This window comes from Protomyctophum parallelum (genome assembly GCF_964188405.1).
Source record: "Protomyctophum parallelum genome assembly, chromosome: 3".
NCBI classification, from domain to species: Eukaryota; Metazoa; Chordata; class Actinopteri; order Myctophiformes; family Myctophidae; genus Protomyctophum; species Protomyctophum parallelum.
In genome coordinates, this window is record NC_139698.1 from 18,546,614 (window position 1) to 18,563,035 (window position 16,422).

General features: G+C 41.3%; 1 protein-coding gene across 1 annotated transcript in view; it reads left to right on the plus strand.

The window, feature by feature from the left end:
• The window catches only part of LOC310855495 (inter-alpha-trypsin inhibitor heavy chain H3-like), an 18,417-nt gene extending 2,714 nt beyond the window's left edge, over positions 1 to 15,703 (plus strand). The window contains exons 2-20 of the mRNA XM_083760518.1: positions 14 to 168; positions 1,879 to 1,983; positions 2,128 to 2,290; positions 2,458 to 2,568; positions 2,978 to 3,106; positions 4,257 to 4,373; positions 5,453 to 5,621; positions 6,204 to 6,329; positions 7,061 to 7,242; positions 7,919 to 8,104; positions 9,081 to 9,220; positions 9,629 to 9,789; positions 10,390 to 10,416; positions 10,619 to 10,738; positions 11,264 to 11,377; positions 12,407 to 12,608; positions 13,141 to 13,313; positions 14,006 to 14,117; positions 15,400 to 15,703. Coding sequence (XP_083616644.1) covers positions 74 to 168; positions 1,879 to 1,983; positions 2,128 to 2,290; positions 2,458 to 2,568; positions 2,978 to 3,106; positions 4,257 to 4,373; positions 5,453 to 5,621; positions 6,204 to 6,329; positions 7,061 to 7,242; positions 7,919 to 8,104; positions 9,081 to 9,220; positions 9,629 to 9,789; positions 10,390 to 10,416; positions 10,619 to 10,738; positions 11,264 to 11,377; positions 12,407 to 12,608; positions 13,141 to 13,313; positions 14,006 to 14,117; positions 15,400 to 15,538 — 2,571 coding nt within the window. The 5' untranslated portion in view covers positions 14 to 73 and the 3' untranslated portion in view covers positions 15,539 to 15,703. The remainder of the gene's footprint in view (positions 1 to 13; positions 169 to 1,878; positions 1,984 to 2,127; positions 2,291 to 2,457; positions 2,569 to 2,977; positions 3,107 to 4,256; positions 4,374 to 5,452; positions 5,622 to 6,203; positions 6,330 to 7,060; positions 7,243 to 7,918; positions 8,105 to 9,080; positions 9,221 to 9,628; positions 9,790 to 10,389; positions 10,417 to 10,618; positions 10,739 to 11,263; positions 11,378 to 12,406; positions 12,609 to 13,140; positions 13,314 to 14,005; positions 14,118 to 15,399) is intronic.
• Positions 15,704 to 16,422: the final 719 nt, after the last annotated feature.

Below are 16,422 nucleotides of genomic sequence, written 5' to 3' on the forward strand. Positions count from 1 at the left end.
CTCTCTCTCTCAGGTGGAGGTGGACAGTGTGACAGTGGACTGTACGGTGGCCTCCCGTTTCGCTCACACCGTCATGACCTCCGCTGCTCTGAACAAGGCCAACTCCTCTCGGGAGATCTCCTTCGAGGTGGAGCTGCCCAAGACCGCCTTCATCACCAACTTCAGCATGTCAGTGCCAGCCCAACTCACTGACCCCCTTTCCACCGGTTGGTTCCCTATGGGACCTGGTTCAGTTCTTTTTGGTTTTTAGTCCCATGAGCCAGAGCTCCAAAATTGGTGGGCAAACTATACCCTATATTAAATTGTTTATAGGATCAATACAAGTAAATTAATACATGATAACCCTTCCACAGTAGTAGCTTTTTCATATTTTTGAAAATATAAAAAATGTGAAATTTTTATTACAATAAATCATTGTCTTCGTGTAAGTACTCAATTGGGGAAGTTTAATGGTGATAACAATCTAATATAGGTAGGCTATGGTTTTGCCCACTCAATTCATAATTAATGTTTCAATTTTGGAGCTCTGGCTCATGGACTAAGAACCAAAAAGAACTGAACCGGTTCCCACTGGGAACCAACCGGTGGAAAAGGGGCCTCTGTCTCTTCTTGTCCTGTACCTGACATGTCTGCCTCCGTTATACCTCCCTGACCATGTTCACCACAATGTTCCAAAACGCATAGAATACCATAGACTTTATTTGCCGTTTGCACAAGTAGGAAATGTTGGAGCTCAGCTCCCAGGATCAACATTAAAAAGATGTACCGATAATTGATTCAGTTGATTCATATTGACTACCGATAATGTCTCGGCTACTAATCACACAGTGGCAGGAAGTCCTGCTTTTGCTGTTTAAAGGACCTATAACATAACATAAAATTAAATTCTTTCAAATTATTTTGTGTTTTTGGGGCTCCCATATGTGTTTTCTATTCCCACAAATAACCAACTTTGAACAATCAGGCTTTCATATCATATAGGTGCTTTAATGGAAATTGCTCTCAGGAACAGCTCAACTGATTTTGTCATCGTGATGTCATCCTACTTGCACCCTGCATTTCCACTTTGGTTACAATGTCCACCATTGTTGATTTTCCAAGCTGGCATGGAATGGAAACAAGCCTGGTTTTATCTAGCATCAGTATTATAATGACTCAAATATTAAATAAGTTGCATATCAGCGCCCCCACCACCTCAGGACATTGTGGTACTGCAGCTAAAACTGCTTTCAAAGTCCAGAAAGAAATGACAAGGACTGGTTATATCAGAGTGGTGATTGAGGCTCAAACCATTAGAAATAACTTTTAGGGACATCGACAATATGATATTAAAAGCAGTTTTAAAAATGCATGTTATTTGCGCTTTAAAATCACAGCTATAGTTAAAGGACCACTTTTCAACCTATCTTCGTATAATAGGTCCTCGCTAATAATCATGAAAGAATGGCACAATTTATTTCTACTCTGTCTGTGTCTCATAGGAGGGCTGTGGGCAGTTCAGAAACCGTCTTCCAGTGACATCATCGATGGGGAATACAAGGCTTTCTAGTCCTGAAAAGTTGCAATGCGAAAATGGAAGCCATCATTCTCACGATAATGAAAATCTAAACATTTTTGTAAAAAAATCTTGTTTTAAAAAAAGTCTGCCTAATGATGATGTCACTGGAAGACGGTTTCTAAACTGCCCACAGCCCTCCTATGAGACACAGACTGAGTAGGAAAAAATCGTGCCATTTTATCATGATTATTAGCGAGGACCTATTATATGTAGATGGTGAAGTGGTCCATTGACACACCAATGTACTGTTACTGTATGTACTGTACTACCACATACAGTATGAAACCCCTGCCCTCTAACTCTTCCCGTTTGCATTTCAGGGAAATCGATAATGAAATGTACGTTGGAGAGGTCAAAGAGAAAGAGAAAGCCAAAAAGCAGTATGAGCACGCCGTGTCATCAGGAGAGACAGCTGGACTGGTCAAGTACGTCACAGAAAAGGTTTACTGTCTGGGGAAACAAAAGATGAAATACAGTACTAATAATAACACAATATGCTATCATGCATACAGCCATACAGTATTCTCCATCATTCTTTTATTCAATATCTTTGTCGGTTGTTCATCTAGGGCCTCTGGGAGAAAAATGGAGCAGTTCACCGTGTCAGTAAACATCGCCGCCAACAGCAACGTGACATTCATTCTGACCTACGAGGAGCTTCTCAACCGGAAACTAGGCCAGTATGAGATTCTGACCCGGGTCAAACCCAAGCAGCTCGTCCACAACTTCCAGGTGGATGTATTGTCCATGCACGCGCATCATGCACTATGTTCACACATCACACACACACACACACACACACACACACACACACACACACACACACACACACACACACACTGCTTAATGAAAAGTCTAATCTCACTTTGTGTGTGTGTGTGTGTCTAAACTTTGCACAGATCGTGGCAGATATCTATGAGCCGCAGGGTATTGCGTATGTCGAAGCCCATGGAACCTTCTTATCCAATGAGCTGCTCTCTCTGGTGGAGAAAACCGTCACAGATAAAAAGGTAGAGGAGCTACACATGGCTCTGTGTTGTCATTCATTGAAATTCAAAGTTCAAACCCGTGCCCAAGGTTCTTCAGGAAGCTTGTTTCGTTCAACTTCATCTTTGTGTATCTTTACTATTATTAAGTTCTACCCATATCTTCCCTAAGATACAGGTTTTGTAGAAGTAAAGTGTATTGTGGGCAAGTCATTATTGACAAACTACTGAACTGACTATTGACAAACTATTGACCACCAGAGCAGGCCTCAACATGGAGGTTGTCTCTTAACTCTGTCATATAAAATAAAGGCATTTTAACCCTCTTTTCTGCATGCAACCAATGTGGTGAGTAGGTTATTTATCGCCTAAAACTAGAGTATATATGCATGAGTTTTCATTAAAGTGACTGTATTGTATCCTTCACCTTCAGGCACACATCTCCTTCTCACCGACGACGGCGCAGCAGAGGAAATGTCCAGACTGTGATGGAACTCTGATCGATGGAGATTTCATCATCAAGTATGACGTGAATCGAGCCACAGACCTGGGGGATGTTCAGGTCAGCTCAGCTGTCAACAAGTACAACAGTTTACCTTCTGTCATTTCCTCGTATTTCTAGTTTGTTTAAATAATGTCATGCAATTGTGTCCAGTGCATAGCCTATACTGCAGGCCTGGCAGACTAGATTTAGAATATTGACATTTGATGCTCTTGCTACTGAAAGGATGGATCATTTATGTGGAGAAATCCCGTCATTTAACATGCATCTCTATGGGGGAGAAGGACAGCTTGCCCTGTCTCCTCGCTGCTAACGTGCCTATTGGACAAGGAGGGGTTGGGGAGGGTCTTAGCGATGGGCTAATTGAACAGCTCACTCTGAAAGTGTTTTACTCTGATCACATACATAGCCTACTACAAGTTATGAAAATTCCTAATAAGCATAATGAACATTCCTAATGTCCTGAAGCGAAACTGTTTGTTCCCCCCAAAAAAGAATCACACAATTGTGAGGGGCGCAACGACTCAGGGCAGTATTTTGTGAGGGGCTACAACTTTTTGTCCTAACTCGTGTCACATTTGCCATTGACAATGAAAAGAGTAATTTACGAATATGTGTCTGAGCAAATTGGCTTTTTGTGCTAACACAAACATGAAATGCCGTTGACAATGAAAGAATTTACATCATACAGTATGTGTCTGAGCAAATAGTCATGATGATGTATGATCAATCCTCACTTCACATGGGTGGGATTTTCAGCCAGATGACATTTTATGTTGTCATTTACCGCCCCCTAAACAAACATTAATTAAAGTCCATATAGACTTCATGGCATGCCACATGACGTAACTTCGGAAAGCCATGCATTGGAGCGGCTATAGCGCCACTCAAAGATGTAATTGATTTGTCATGCTACTGTATAGTGCAGGGGTCGGCCACCCAAGATGTTGAAAGAGCCATTTTCGAACAAAAATAAATTCAAAATCTATCTGGAGCCGCAAAATAAATTACGCATTATTTATACTCCTACAGAAACCATAAATGAGAAATAGAAATGTGAAAAAATAACATTATACATTTTCATCAATGTTTTTGGAATGCTACAGGGAGCCACTAGGGTGTTGCAGACCCCTGGTATAGTGTCTGTCCTCCCCTCTGTCACTGTAGTTACAGTATAATAGATTCTGTTGTTCTTTTTTATCCCCCTCAGATTGTGAATGGATACTTTGTCCACTTCTTTGCACCTCCTGACTTACCCAGAGTTCCAAAGAACGTGGTGTTTGTGATTGACATCAGCATATCCATGGAAGGGAATAAAATGAGGCAGGTGAGAAGGTATATGTGAGACGGTGAGTGTGTGAAAGAAAAATGTGGGATATTCAGTGGCAACTTTGAGATGGAGAGGGCCACTATATTTCCACACTCACTCCAAAGGGCCAAAAATAGCCGATCTACAAGCTCAAAACGCGCCGCACTGCGACGCATTTTGAGCTTGTAGATCAGCTATTTTTGCTATATTTGAATTTAAATCCTGAATTATTTTTTTGACATTTAATTGGAATCCTGAAAAATAACCTTTTTATTTAATTTCAAATGCATTGTTAGTTATGTTAAATTGACAAACTAAATCCAATTACATTGGACACAAAAAAGACCAGGTCATGTTTGTATGTTTGGAATTGAAACAGCTGAAATCAATACTGTATCAGTATTCTGATATTAACATGTGGGCCGCATTAAGTGAAGGTGGAGGCCGCATGTGGCCCCCGGGCCGCCAGTTGCCCACCCCTGCCCTAGATATTCTATGTAGGCCAACATGTTTATGCACAGTCATAAAAAGTACTCAATTGTTTTACGTACAAAAGTCAATACTGCAATGTAGAACTACCCCATTACGAGTAAAAGTCTGGAATTCAAAATGTGTTTGAGTAATAGTACAAACGTATCACCATCAAAATGTACTTAAAGTACCAACAGTAGAAAGTACTCACTATGAAGAATATTGTCGCGTTTCAAGTTTTCAAATGTATAAAATATTTAGAAAATAGCAGATTGGCTATTTTCAAATGGAAATGAAACTGAAATGTATATGGCTTAAGTGTTTAATGCATGTTTTGTAATGATAATCAAAGTAACTGGTAACTAAAGTTTGCAAATAATTGTAGTGGAGTAAAAGTTTAATATTTGCCGTTGAGATGCAGTGGAATAGAAGTATTGGAAATTGTAATTATCGTACTCAAGTAAAGTAGAAATAAAAACCACTGTTTCATGCATGACCTCTGATCTTGTTGTGACCGTGTGACCTCTGGTCTTGTTGTGACCCTGTGACCTCTGGTCTTGTTGTGACCCTGTGACCTATCTGGTCTTGTTTGTGACCCCTGTGACCTGTGACCCCTGTATGTGCAGACGCGGGAGGCGTTGCTGGCCATCCTCCAGGACCTGCACGAGGAAGACTACTTTGCCATCATCCTGTTTGACAACAGGGTGGACTTCTGGAAGCGATCTCTCACCAAGGCCAGCAGGGAGAGTGTGGCCGAAGCCCTGACGTTCGCCAGAGGGATACGTGAACGTGGATGTAAGCGTTAGGGAAGAGTCACGCTCCCACAGATTGGTCAGGGTTTGGGCACGGAGAAGGATAGATACCAGTGGTGTAAAGCAACTATGTATATTTACTCAAGTACGGTACGATCCCGGGCACCGGCGCTAACTTAGCTGCCTCCCCCTGGCCAACCTGATGATGGGGAAAGGAATTGGGTAGAATAACGTGTTCCTTCCACGCGCTACGTCCGACCGGAGGAACCCCCCCCTGTCAGGTGAAAAGAAGAGCTTGGACTCCTCATGCATAGAAGGAAGCATGAGCATGAGGTCAGTCCGCTGCCCTCCCCAGGTTGGCAGAGGTAGTGTAGGTAGAGGTAGAGGAAGTGTAGCGCCCAGGATTACATTAGATTATTGACACTGGGTGAAAAAATGGGTTGCAAAATCGTAAAAAAGTAAAAGATATCTATATCTATACTAGTGTATTCTGAAGACCAACCTACACGTACTCAAGTGTGTGATCAACATGTCTTTGTTCACTTCCTGGATAACGAGTGAAAGCACAGAACTCTGTGAATTTGAATATCAATGCACACACACAGCTGACTGTTTCCCTTTCCAGGGACCGACATCAATGCCGGAGCATTGGCTGCTGTGAACACGCTGGTGAAAGACAGGAAAGCCAACAAACTCCCAGAAAGGAGTTTTGACATGATTATTTTCATGACTGACGGAATGCCAAGCAGCGGTGAGTGAGCTCAACTTTTGAAATACAGGCCGGTACGCCACTATACGCCCACCCTCCAAGTAGCCAATTTTGATATTAGCATATGTGGCAAGTCTGTGCAGTGTTATGGAATTGATAGGATGGGAGCAGGGGGGCAGTCAGACAGATATTTCGTGAAGCCACTAAGGAAATCGGGACTTCCTGAAAGTTCATATAATGGCCTGTTGTGGCGCTGTCATTGCGCCCAAAAAAAACCCATAGCTCCATAGAGGCCCATGTATTTGGGCCCAACTTCACCTAGACTGTATTACCGTAATAAACATGGTCATGAATACTTTCTGCTTCCAGTCACTATAGTCTCATTTCTCATGTCATATTATTCTTTTTGGAAAATTATGGTCCCATTTATTAAAAGAATGACCGTAAAGAAAGTCGCGTATGTTCTGAGGGGCGTGGCTACCGTTACAGTCTATGAACGGGAGCCACCCCCCGTTCAGTCAAAATAAAAACCAACGAAGAGTAAGGGGGGAAGTCCCGCCTCGTTGTCTGGGCCAGCCAATGGCCAGCTGGGCCCAAACGGAGCCAGCCAATGGCCAGCTGGGCCAAAACGGATCTAGAAATATGGCGACTTACAGTGCAAGGAATTACCGGCTTAATTTTACGTCCATGTTAGACCCGGGGAACGCTTTGTCCATATTTTTTTTACAGTCTATGGATGGGAGGCATTGCTTGTGTCAATGTGTACATTGCAGGAGTCACCGACCTCCCAACCATCCAAGGCAACGTTCGCGACGCAATCGACGGGAGGATGTCTCTCTTCATTCTGGGATTCGGAAATGACGTGGATTACTCCTTCCTGGACGTGATGGCCCAGCAGAACAAGGGGCTGGCCCGCAGAATCTACGAGGCCTCGGACGCCACCGCCCAACTCCAGGTATACTGCAGTGAGGGAGGGAGCGTATACGTGTGTTTATAGGATTCATAGGATTTATGTTGAAGACTAAGCTATTGCATTTATGGCAAGCAGATAGAATGTCACACACAACATGCATCGTGGTGAGGAGGCGCATACATGTAGCAGATCTATATTGCAACGCATTGTGGGCTTGTAGGTCGGCTATTTTCAAATGGCCGAAATGTATGTACTGTAGTAGGGCTGAAGTGGTTTATGCAGCCTATGTTTTGTAATAGCAATCAAAATCTACAAAGTGACTAGTGACAAAGTGACAAAGTGACACTAAATGTAGTGGAGTAAAGGTACAACATTTGCCTCTGAGATGTAGTGGAGTAGAAGTCAAAGTACTGAAAATTGGAAATGCTTCAGTAAGGTAAAAGTACCTCGAAATTGTACTCAAGTACAGTACTTACCCCTTTTTGGACTGAACTTGAACTTGACTAAATTGAATACTGTAGGTCTACATACTGTACAGAACCCCAAAAGGGGTTCTCGCACAGAATGGGTTAAGTAAATGTAATTAGTTACTTTCCAGTGTGGAAAGTATTGGAAGTATTGTATGTACTTTTAAATTTCTGTTTGGAAAGGTTATATGTAAATAAAAGTGTATAAATTATATTCTTATGATTGTGATTCTTCCCCCCCCCCCCCCCAGGGTTTCTATGAGGAGGTGGCCAGTACTCTACTGCTGGAGGTGGACCTTCGTTACCCTGACGACACGGTGGACCTGCTGACCACCAACCACTTCACCCAGCTGTTCAACGGCTCAGAGATCGTGGTGGCCGGACGGCTGAGTGACCACGACATGGACAACTTCCTGGTGGAGGTGTTCGCCAAGGGGGTGAGACAGACAGACGGACAGGCAGGCAGGCAGGCAGGCAGGCAGGCAGGCAGGCAGGCAGGCAGGCAGGCAGGCAGGCAGGCAGGCAGGCAGACAGACAGACAGACAGACAGACAGACAGACAGACAGACAGACAGACAGACAGACAGACAGACAGACAGACAGACAGACAGACAGACAGACAGACAGACAGACAGACAGACAGACAGACAGACAGACAGACAGACAGACAGACAGACAGACAGACAGACAGACAGACAGACAGACAGACAGACAGACAGAGCTCGCTACTGTAGTCTCCTTCGCTCAGAAAGCACTGTATCAGTATTGCTTATTTACTCCCTTTTTTAGCTCAAGAAAAAAAGGAAATTACAAGTTCGCCTGCAGGACCCAAACTAGTGAAAACAGCAGATCTACAAGTTCACAACACGTCACTTTGTGCCACGCTGTGAGCGTTTTATTCATGAAACTAGAAAAAGTGCCCTTCTGGGCACAGGTCTCCACCAGGTTATCCACAGATCCGTGCAGTTAGAGGTAAAAACACTTTTCGGCCAGTTATAGCGCCACCTTGAGGCTGAGTTGAAATTGTTCATGTGGCATTTTGTCCTCGGCCTAGTGGGAATGTGGGTGCACAATTTCACGGAAATCACGCGATGTGTTAATAATTAAAAACAAAATGTGAGAAACCCAAAAATAAAGGGACCCATAAAAATGTGTCTGTGACCCACAAGTGGGTGTTTGCGACATGCCCTGAAGAAGGCTGTTGTCTGCCGAAACATTGGTCTATCTATGTATTCTCCTCGTCGTATAATACATTCGTGGCACTTTGCCTATATCAGTGTGCGGCCACTTTTTTGTCTTTCAAAGACTACCTTTGGGAAACGGTGGTCGACATGACACAATGCTCTTGGTATATGTTTTTTTGTTGAATATAGTGTCAAACATATACTGTATTTACCCTCTTCTCTTTCTCTAGTGTGAGGAGGACTTTCAAGTGCAGGGCCAGGCGACCGCCGTCGATTGGAACGTTATCTACCCAGAAAAGGAGTACGTCTTTGGGGACTTCACAGAACGCCTGTGGGCCTACATCACCATCCAACAGCTACTGGAGCAGAGGTCTGTTGACTGTTTCAATCATCTCAAGCTAGCTTCTCTGTCAAGGCATTGAGACTCTCAGAGTTTCTTACAGTGCAGGAAGTCTACTGTATACGATGAATACTGTTGAAATATATTAACCTATTTTTGAGGGGCACTAGCCTCTCCAATGCGTGGCTTTCCGAAATTATGTCATATCATGGCAGCAAAATCTATGGACTTTATGTTTGTTCAGAGCACTTTATCAAAAATAGTTTGTCAGCCAAGTATAATATGGACTTTAATGTTAGTTTTTCAATAACACAATAACGCAATGCAACACTACTAAAGCACAAGAAGGAAATGTCCTCAATCATTCATGCCCCCTCAAAAATCTGCATCACCCCCCACCTCATGACGTCCTCACTTCACGTGAATTTTGTTTTTCAGTAAGACCGGAACGGAAGAGGAACAAAGCAACGCCACAGCCAAGGCTCTGGAAATGTCCCTGCAGTACAACTTTGTCACTCCGCTGACCTCCATGGTGGTCACCAAGCCTCGGACCGAGGACAGCGAGAGTGACCCCCTCATCGCTAACAAGCTGACCGAGGGTAGGGAAGATGTGATCCCCTCATAGATGACTGACCGAGGGTAGGGAAGATGGAACGGGAAGGGGGGGAAGTGTGACACTTAATTGTGGTCTCGTCTCCGTCATTACATAAGCACTATTGAAGCTGCTGAATCCATTTGTCATCTTCTAATACGGGGGTTCATATCAAGGTCCATTATTTATTCGGCATCTGAGCTATACGGACCACCATTTGATGAGATTGAACCTCTCAGACCCAAAACTAAAGAATATTTTGTTATCGTTGGATAAGATTTTGTCCACAATTCCATGCTGTATTGATGTGGTATACCAACAGGCAAGCAAAATAATAATTCTCCTACATTCTCTAAGACTTCTTGACTTGCACATTAAGTAATAATGCATATTTTAACAATAATTCAACTCTTGAGAGCGTAAAATGATTTGGTTCATTTTACACTCTCAAAAGTTCAAGATCTAATAAGGGTCCATTTGGTTACCAACTCTCCATCATTTAGCTGGGACCACCTGGAACCTCCTCAAGGACCACTGGTGGTCCCCGGAGCACTGGCTGAAAACCTCTGCTACATCTAACATATTTATCACTATTTATTTTCTACAGAGCAACGACAAGAGGCAGAGAGACTAGGTAAAACATTCAATTATTTTCCACCAACAATTGTTTGTTTGTTTTTGCCAATTTGCCAACGTCTTCTAAATCCCAACCTAAGTTTTCTGAAAAACTGTATTATCGTCAAGTTGCTATATATACAGTATACACGTGGCAACATTTTAAAATGTTACCACGTTTACCGGTTTTAACCTCTGGATGTAATTTTGTGTGTAACCAGATATAAGTTCAGATCCAGATCAACAGAGCATGTCACCAACAACAACAGCAACAGCAACATCAACAACACCATCATATCGACGCAACCTATATTATGCTCCATCTGATCCCGTATATTTTGGTAAATAAAGTGTGATCATAAGTAGGCCTACAGCTCAGCTTCTGATATATTGGCAGCTGGACTTTCAGTGTCCGATGCAAGGTTATTTTAGATAACGGAAACTACAATTTATTTTAAAAAAAAGTTAAAAAAAAAACATTTTTGTCGAACGAAATAAAAACAAACAAAAACGATAACTAACTGAAACTGTATTGTATTTACAAACATGCCCTTAGTTTTAGTTTTTCTCGTTACCAACAGTAACTAAATATATATATTTTTAAATAGTATATTTTGTTTTTATTACACTCTGGCCTGAACCTGACAAATAACCCAAAGTATGAAATAAACTAAAACTCACAATAAAACTAGAAGAAAAAAAAACATTGAAAATAAACTAAACCAAAACTAAGCATTGTCACAAAAAGAAAAACTAATAACTAACTAGAAAAAAAAAAAAGATGAAAAAACAAAGTAAAACTAAACTATAATGAAAAATCCAGAACTATTATAACCTTGGTCCGATGTTACCTCATGTAATTTCAGCTGATGGAGATCCTCATTTCATGATAGAACTTCCACAGAGAAAGGACGCACTGTGCTTCAACATCGATGACACACCAGGCACCATCTTCAACCTGGTCAGAGACACGACCACAGGTAACTAAAACCCATTTAGACCTGAGGTCGATTCTACAAAATCCACAGTTTTCTGAAAAGACTGAACGTCAGTCATTCTCAGATTTTTGAGTCGTGCAACCACTCCTACAACCAGCAATGTCCGTGTCTACCTATGTGTCTACCTACCTACCTATGTGGCCATGAGCACGAGTATATGACTTATTAGTACCAGTAGGGGGTGCCAGAAACGGAGAGAGGGACAGTGCTGCTAATGAGAGAGAGAGAGGGACAGTGCTGCTAATGAGAGAGAGAGAGAGAGAGAGAGGGGGGGGGGGGGGGATTGCACCACTCAGTTCACACGGGTGTGATTTTTTTCTTGTCAATGACCCTTGTTGCTGTCGGGAGGAAACCTCATAACTCCATTTTTGAGGTTTTTGATTTTGTTTTGGCATAAATCAGTGCTATTGAACACCCTTTTTGTGTTGTTTTGAAAATATTGAACCAATGGAAAGTAGTAAAAAGTGCTTTGGACAAAACCTCTTAACTCCATTGGACCCTCAAAATGTCTGCTAAAGCAACTAACTCCACCACCTCTCCCCCTCTTATGGAAGTAATATATATTTTATATATAAAGTTACAAGACCAGGTTTTCTTCATTTCCTGAAAAATGAACATTTTGGAGTTATGAGGTTTCCTCCCGACAGCAGTTCCAGGGTCATCACCCGGAAGCAAGATATTAAGAATGTTCACTCTGAAAGAATATATATTCAAAGATTTGCTATTTTTCAAAAATAGCAGATCTACAAACTCGTAGATTTGCTATTTTTCAATAGCTAAAGTATAACATAATGCTTAAAACACCAAAAGGGGTTCCCGTCCTGAATGGGTTAAAACACTGCAGTGGACACTGAGCAACCTCTGATTATCATTCATTTTGATTAATCACTAGATTTGAATATTCTGGTAGACCTATGTTGTGTCTTATGTTTGCTGACTCTTTAGATCTCACGTGTAATAGTTTTCACCTGTGTTTCGTGAGTGACGGAATGCAGTTTTGCTTCCTTATAGGCATTTTAGTCAACGGTCAGACTATTGGAGATAAGAAAGTTGCCCCGGGTGGTAAAGTCAGCACCTACTTTGGACGTTTCGGCATCGTCCACGAGACCCTGGGGGTGAGACTGGAGGTGACCACCGAAGACGTCTCTGTGTTACAAGATGGAAAACGTGTCAAGTTACTGTGGTCTGATAAAGCTGCCCTCAAAGGACCCAAGTAAGTTATCAGTATAACTTTTACCAAACGAATGTCCGTGCTGCCCCAGTGTCCTTTAACTGTTTAAAATTTTTAAATTCATGAAAGATATTGCATTTTTTTTATATATGTTTAAAAAATCTTCTCAATGACGGGACAATACAATACAAAATTGTATTTATACATTTATATTTGCATTTATATATATATTTATATATGCATGCACCCTTAGTAGGGTACATATACACCTATATGACCATTCCTTTATGCCCTGCTAAATTAAATTAAATTAAATTAAATTAAATTAAATTAAATTAAATTAAATTAAATTAAATTAAATTAAATTAAATTAAATTAAATTAAATTAAATTAAATTAAATTAAATTAAATTAAATTAAATTAAATTAAATTAAATTAATGGCATGAGAAAACATACGTTTACACAAGTAGGAACGATACAATCAAAACATATCATCCCATGCATTCTCCTCACTATACTTCTGTTCTCTCTCTGCCCTGCCTGGCCTGGCACCTCCTTTCCACCACCATGCAGCATGGATCTCCTGTTGACCAAGGACTGCACCCTGACGGTCAGTCTGAAAGACTCGGTGACATTTGTGGTCCTGCTCCACCGGGTCTGGAAGGGCCACGCGTACCACCGAGACTACCTGGGCTTCTACACGGTGGACAGACATCTTCTCTCGCCGTCCGCACATGGACTGCTAGGTACATAGCCTGGGAAGGCATTCCTTTTCGGTAGCGATGGGGTGTTTTTCTGGTCGGTAGTCACTAGTCACACTGGTTTGTAGTCATCAGACAGGAACCCCTGAGAGGAACATCCGTATTACCCGAAAATCCCTGTGATCAAATTGTAGGGCCTACTCAACAAAGGCCTTGATATGAATTGGTATGAATCCGACACGTTTCTGCAAGTACGTCTTGGAATTGTTCGTTTGTTACATCCATCTTTTATTCCAACTCGTAGCGACTGGCGAGACTAAAAACAAACAGGGGACCAAAACAAGTTCTCAAGCCAAGGACCCCAAAATCAATATTTGGCTGTGGACAAAAATATTAAATTAAATTTTTTTTTTCATGATTTCTTGAAAATAGGCCTAGGGGGGCACCGTGGCGCGGCTAATTGTCGCTTCACCGGCAAGTTTCATCCGTTATAGCGCTCATTCAGCTGCCTTTGCTTCTAAATTTTGGCACTAACATTTTTACGGGTTAATTAAAGTGCCATTGTATTTTCAGTGCAGACTATATAATAAACCTATAATAAACCAGAAGTCCAGAATGATTCCCTTTTGAATGAATGAATGAATGAATGAATGAATGAATGAATGAATGAATGAATGAATGATTAATTAATTAATTAATTAATTAATTAATTAATTAATACATTCCAATGGTTCCAGGTCAGTTCTACCATGGGGTTGAGTTTGAGGTTGGAGATCTGCGGCCAGGAGAGGTCCCTGAGAAACCTGACGCCACCATGCGTGTGAAGGGACAGGAGCTCAATGTGACCAGGTACACACGGCTGGATGAATGGATATTTAATTATTTATAGATTATCATTCATGAGAAATAATGAAATAACGAGATCTAAAATTGAGGAAAAACATTTTCATTAGCTGAACTATAAAAGAGGGGGAAAGAAAAGAAAACTAACTAACTGAAACTATTGTTTGTTTACAAAACAAACTAAACTGAAATTATAGACAACGTTCCCTTATTTTTTGTTTTTCTCATTACCAACATTATATACTGTATATATTTTTTTTTATTACACAATAAGCCTACTTTCTCTGACCTTTTTTAATCCTGCACCTGACAAATAACCCACAGTATTAACAACGCTAAAACTAACACTAAAATGTATGAAAACTAAACTAAAACTGAGTATTGTCAAATAAATTAAAACTAATTAAAAAAACCTTTCAAACCCGCTCTAAAAACTAATAAAACTAACTGAATTAGAAACAAGAATTTGTGTGTCACAGCCTCAGCTGCTTTCGATTCTGCGAATTTCTGCCCTGCAGTAAGGCTATGGGACAAACGGGGTTAAATCTCAAATCGAAATCAGACCAGCCTCTCCTCTTTAGTGGAAATCTCACGAACGTTTGACCTACTCACCAATACAAACACGGGTTGTGTCAATAGAAAGCCTACTTTCCTTAGTGGACGCACTCTGAGCCCCCCACCACACGTATAAACTGTACTTTTTGGCCAAAAGGGGATTTTGTTTCCACCGGGGGAAAAAAAGAAATGTTACTCCGCTGCACCCTCTACTGATATTGCCCAGAGAACTGCCTCATAGAGAATATTTTTCCTGGAAAGTAGGCTTTCTATTGACACAACCCGTGTTTGTAGTGGTGAGTAGGTCAAACGTTCGTGAGATTTCCACTAAAGAGGAGAGGCTGGTCTGATTTCGATTTGAGATTTAACCCCGTTTGTCAGAGCTAGGTTTTATGTATTAGTCTCCTGAAAAGGTCTCCACTATGTTCGCTAGTAGTATATAAGTAGATCGACATTGTCCAGCCGCTTTGCAAGCAGCTGGCAACTAAACTATAATGGAAAATCACACTTGTGTGTAGTGAGGGGCGCTCTTATCACCATCATCGCATTCCGTGCTCAGGCAATCAGCTGAGCACATGCACACAAACACACAAAGCTGTGCATAGGAGGGGGTAGCGCCCCTCAAAAATCCTGAAACCTTGGTTTCAGTCATTCAGTGTACTGTAGTGTACAGTGTTTGTTTCATACATTTGAGTCGTCGATATAATGTCTCTTTCTCCATTGGTCCACACAGAGGCTGGCAGAAGGACTACAGGAGCGATGTGAAGAATGGAGTAAATGTTCCCTGCTGGTTCATTCATCGTAACGGAACAGGCCTCTTGGATGGACATGCCTCCGATTACATTATGTCTGGCCTGTTTAACACTTACTGATGATCAGTGGTGGGAAAAGTACACACATGTAATTACTTAAAGGGATTAGTTCACAATTTTGATTGCCCGAGTTCCGTGTTGGGAGATCTGCTCTGGTTTTGGTGAATATTTAGTCATTTCGGTCATTTTGTGGGGGCCACAGGGGGCCACACATTAAAAGTTAATTAATCCACAAAACTAGCGTCATTTGTAGGTATTGTTGATCTATATATTCCTAAAATATTAGTGCAACTTTCGTTCAACCTTGACCCCTCTATCACTTTTTTTGGGGCGTAGTGATAGGGACACAAAAAACATAGTTCCGTGTGATAGAGGGGTCAGAAATGAACCAGAGCAGAACTCCCACCACGGGACTCGGGCAATCAATTAATACAGGTATTCCATACAACTTAAGTTAAAAAATTCTGAACTATCCCTTTAAGTAAAAGTATCCATAGCCTATCCCTACTGCAATGTAGAAATAATGTATTTTTTTTTAAATGTACTCGAGTAAAAATAATAATAATATATAATAAGTACCAAAAGTGAGTACATTGTGCAGAATGTCCCATAACAAATATTTAAAACATATTTTGAAAATAGCCGATCTACAAGCACACAATGTGTCGCAGAGACACTAATAGGCCTAATTTGAACGACAGTTTTGCAGATCCAATTCGCTCCGATTAGGTCTCTATCCTTTTATTACTCTATGGGGAAGACACACAGTAAAGTTCATGCCTAGGTGCATGGACCTCTATAGGCTGGCCCAGGCCAGGAAGCACTTTTTAATACTTTTCATTGGTTCAATATTTGTAAAACTCACACACGGGATGGTGTTCAATAGCACTGATTTTGTATTAATTTTTTTTGTTGTTGAAAACTTGCTGGTTTCTGCCAAACAT